The sequence below is a fragment of the Aythya ferina genome, assembly GCF_964211825.1.
Source record: "Aythya ferina genome assembly, contig: HAP1_SCAFFOLD_86, whole genome shotgun sequence".
In the NCBI taxonomy this organism is placed as follows: domain Eukaryota; kingdom Metazoa; phylum Chordata; class Aves; order Anseriformes; family Anatidae; genus Aythya; species Aythya ferina.
In genome coordinates this window covers 89,581-93,309 of record NW_028181429.1, presented here as the reverse complement: position 1 = coordinate 93,309, position 3,729 = coordinate 89,581, and the positions used below count along the sequence as shown (strand labels likewise).

The window sequence follows — 3,729 nt, the reverse complement described above, 5'->3', positions numbered from 1 at the left end:
TGGCAGAACCAGGGCAGGACATGGTAGAGTTAGGCTGTGTAGCACCCATGCAGAGCACTTGTGGCAAAGTGGGAGCTGAGATTGGGTGGTGCAGAGGAGGCCCCATGCAGGAAAGATGAGGTTAAACACCAGCTTTGCAGTGTGTGTGTGTGGGGGGGCTGGTGTCCATCGTGGTTTGGCATGGGAGGCTTCTGGCCATGAAGGGGCATGAAGGGATGGGTTGACACAACTTCTCTGGGCAACCTGTTCCATTGACCACCACCCCCAAAGGAAAGAATGTCTTCCTTATACCTAATTTTAAAGCACCCTCTTTTAGGCCCCCTTTAGGTACTGGAAGGCTGCTATAGAGAACCAGCTTTCTCAGCCAGTCTTCACTGAAAAGTTGCCCCAGACTCTCTATCTTGTTTTTGGCCTCTTCTAGACTTTTTCTAATAATTCTAATACTTCCATGTCCTTCTAGAGTTTGGGGTCCCAGAACTGAATGCAGTACTGAAAAGCAGAGCTGAGGGAGAGAATCAACTCTGTCAACCTTTGGGCCAAACTTGATTGATGCCACCCAGAATGCAGTTGGCTTTCTGGGCTGCAAACTCACATTGCCAGCACAGGTTGAGCTTCTCATCCACCAGTACCCCAGGTCCTTCTCCTCAGAGCTGCTCTCTACTCATTCTCCACCCTGCCCCAATCCAGCTGCAGGACCTTGCACTTGGCCTTTGTGAACCTCATGAGGTTCCCACAGGAAAATCTCTCAATCCGGTCCGGGTCCATCTGCATATCATCCTTTCCCTCCAGTGTATTGACTGCACCACCCAGATTGGTGTCATCAGCATACTCACTGAGACTGCACTCAATCACACTGTCCATGTCACTGACAACAGTGCTGGCCCCAGTACTGACTCCTGAGGAACACCACTCTTTACTGACCTCCACTTGGACATTGAGCTGTAGACTCCAGCTCCTTGAGGGTGACCATCCAGACAATTCCTCACCCACCAGGTGATCCATCCATCACACCCATGTCTCTTCAATTGAGAGACAAGGCTATTGTGTGGGACAGAGTCAAATGATTTGCACAAGTCAAAGTTCACGATGTGAGGTGCTCTTCCCCTCTCCACCAATGCTGTAAACCCATCGTAGAAGGCCACCAGGTTTGTCAGGTACAATCTGCCCTGTGTGAAGCCATGTTGGCTGTCACCAACAGCCACCAGTTTGCTGTCACCACCAGTCCAAAAGGCAGAGTAGAATGACATGTCAGAGAGAAGCATTTGCAATGAACCTGTGCAAGGAGGGTGACAAAAATCTCATGGGAACACTGGGGGTAATTACTGGAGTTCTACACAGAGAAATGTCAAGGCTCTGTGAGTTGCCCATATCTGATCTGGCCTCGTGCACTGCTCATCCACACTGGGCTGTTCAGAGACACCAGTCCCTGCCTTACACATACACAGTGCACTGCAGCACTTGAAGGGTCCCTCTGGCTCCTGCAGCCACTGCCAGAGGCTGGGAGGCACCTCAGCCCTGTGGTGGGTGCATTACCTTGCTCTGTCCTCCTCTGAGATGCCCCACAGCATGAGAAATGGGCACAGGGACCTTGAGGGTTCAAGGAAACACATTGCAGAGCTGCATTCAGGTCTTGCACTTTGGACTAGACGGTCTCTGAAGGTGCCTTCCCCCTGGACAGATGCCCCATGGTTGTTACTCTCAGGAAGAAAGGACCTGAAGACACTCTGCCCCACTGGCCTTCATGACACCCCTAGGGATAGCTGATGGCCTTTGTGCTCGCTCTTGTTCCTCTCTCCATGTGCATACAATGTGCCTGCAGGTAGCAGCAGCTGCAAAGGGTTTCTGTTCCTGTGTCTCTCCTGCACCTGGACAGGCCCTGCTCTTCTCCCAGCACATCCTATATCCCAGGGAGCCTTTGGGACTCTTGTTGAGCATGTTCTGATGTGACGGCAACTCTGAAAGATGATGTGAGCCTTCAGGCATGGCCCTTTTAGGAGGGAAATTCTGTTCTGGAGGCCAGCTGTGTCACTCATGTGCCAACTGCCTGTCCCTGCCTGCAGTCCCAGCACAGCCTCACAGCAGCACTGGCGCCAAGCTACAGGAGCATCCAGGCCTTAAACCGCCAACAGGGCTCAGCAGGAGAGGGTGTCAGTGGCAGGAGAGCAGCTCTGCATGGACCCAGTGCTGGTGCTCCCAGGCTGGACTGCCACGACTCTTTTCCCCTCCACCGCTGCACACTGTCCCTGAAGCCACAGAAAATGTCTCAGAGGAAGGATATAAGACAAAAAGTCACTTTAATTGGTTTAAATACTCAAGCAAAATGAAGAATTATATTTCTTTGTGGAAAATATTTGATAAAATAAAATTGAGAAAAAGCAGAACACCAATAAAAACACAAGAACATAATACCCACTGGCTTCACCTATCATGATTTGCATTACGAGTGATTTAGAGAAGAAGGCAGGCAATATATTGCTGAAGAAAAACACCCAGTCATCACTTTCCACATGGCAACCTTGATCTCCTTGTTCCTCATGCTGTAGATGAAGGGGTTCACTACTGGAGGCACAACCAAGTACAGAAATGCCAGAACAACATCCAGAGAAGGGAAGGAAATTGATGGGGGCTTCAGGTGGGCAAAGATAACTGTGCTGAGAAAGAGGAAGACCACAGCCAGGTGAGGGAGGCATGTGGAAAAGGCTTTTTGCCGGCCCTGCTCAGAGGGCATCCTCAGCACAGCCCTGAAGATCTGCACATAGGACAGCACAATGAAAACAAAACAACCCCTAAATAGAAAAGCAGTAACTGTAGTAAGTTGAACTTCCCTTATGTACAAGTCTGTGCAAGAGAGCTTGAGGATCTGGGGGATTTCACAGAAGAACTGGCTGAGAGAATTGCCTTGGCAGAGGGGCAGGGAAAATACGTTGGCAATGTGCAGCACAGCTTGGAGAAAGCCACTGCCCCAGGCAGCTGCTGCCATCTGGGCACAAGCTCTGCTGCCCAGGAGGCTCCCGTAGTGCAGGGGCTTGCAGATGGCAATGTAGTGGTCGTAGGCCATGACAGTGAGAAGAGAAAGTTCTGCTAAATTCAAAATGTTATAAGAAAGAGCTGTGCAACACATCCTGAATAGGGTATGGCCTTGGTGTCCCAGAGCAAATTGGCCATGGCTTTGGGCAGAGTAGTGGAGATGCAGCCCAGGTCGTTGAGGGCAAGGTTGAGGAGGAAGAAATACATGGGGGTGTGCAGGCGGTGGTCGCAGGCTACGGCAGTGAGGATGAGTCCGTTGCCCAGGAGGGCAGCCAGGTAGATGCCCAGGAAGAGCCCAAAGTGTAGGAGCTGCAGCTCCCGCGTTTCTGTGAATGCCAGCAGGAGGAACTCAGTGATGGAGCTGTTGTTACACATTTATTGCCCCTGAGCAAGGTAGTTTGTCCAAAAGAAGAAGTGACATTGTAAAATTTAAGGACTTCTCTGACCAAAATACTTTGTATGTCTCATAGAACAGTCACACACAACACATTCTTTCCCATTCCTTTCACAGGAAGAGCTTTCTGCAGCTGCTTGGCTTACTTCTGCTTGGTGTTCTGAGGGTGCCAAAAGAAGCAGGGGGCTGTGCTGTGGGCTCTGCAGCAGTCAGTCCTAGTCTACAGCAACAGGTAAAAGGGAACCCTAAGTGATCTGGGAAGTCCACTGGGCAAGGTCATCTCCCTGTCTGCAGGAATGGAGAAGGTC

At 50.7% G+C, this 3,729-nt stretch overlaps 1 protein-coding gene across 1 annotated transcript; it reads right to left on the bottom strand.

The window, feature by feature from the left end:
• Positions 1-2,437: 2,437 nt before the first annotated feature.
• Positions 2,438-3,121, bottom strand: LOC311428481 (olfactory receptor 14C36-like; the record flags this gene model as incomplete). Its single annotated transcript, XM_084539912.1, has 1 exon — positions 2,438-3,121. One exon carries the CDS (start codon positions 3,119-3,121, stop codon positions 2,438-2,440), a length of 684 nt encoding a protein of 227 aa, XP_084396038.1.
• Positions 3,122-3,729: the final 608 nt, after the last annotated feature.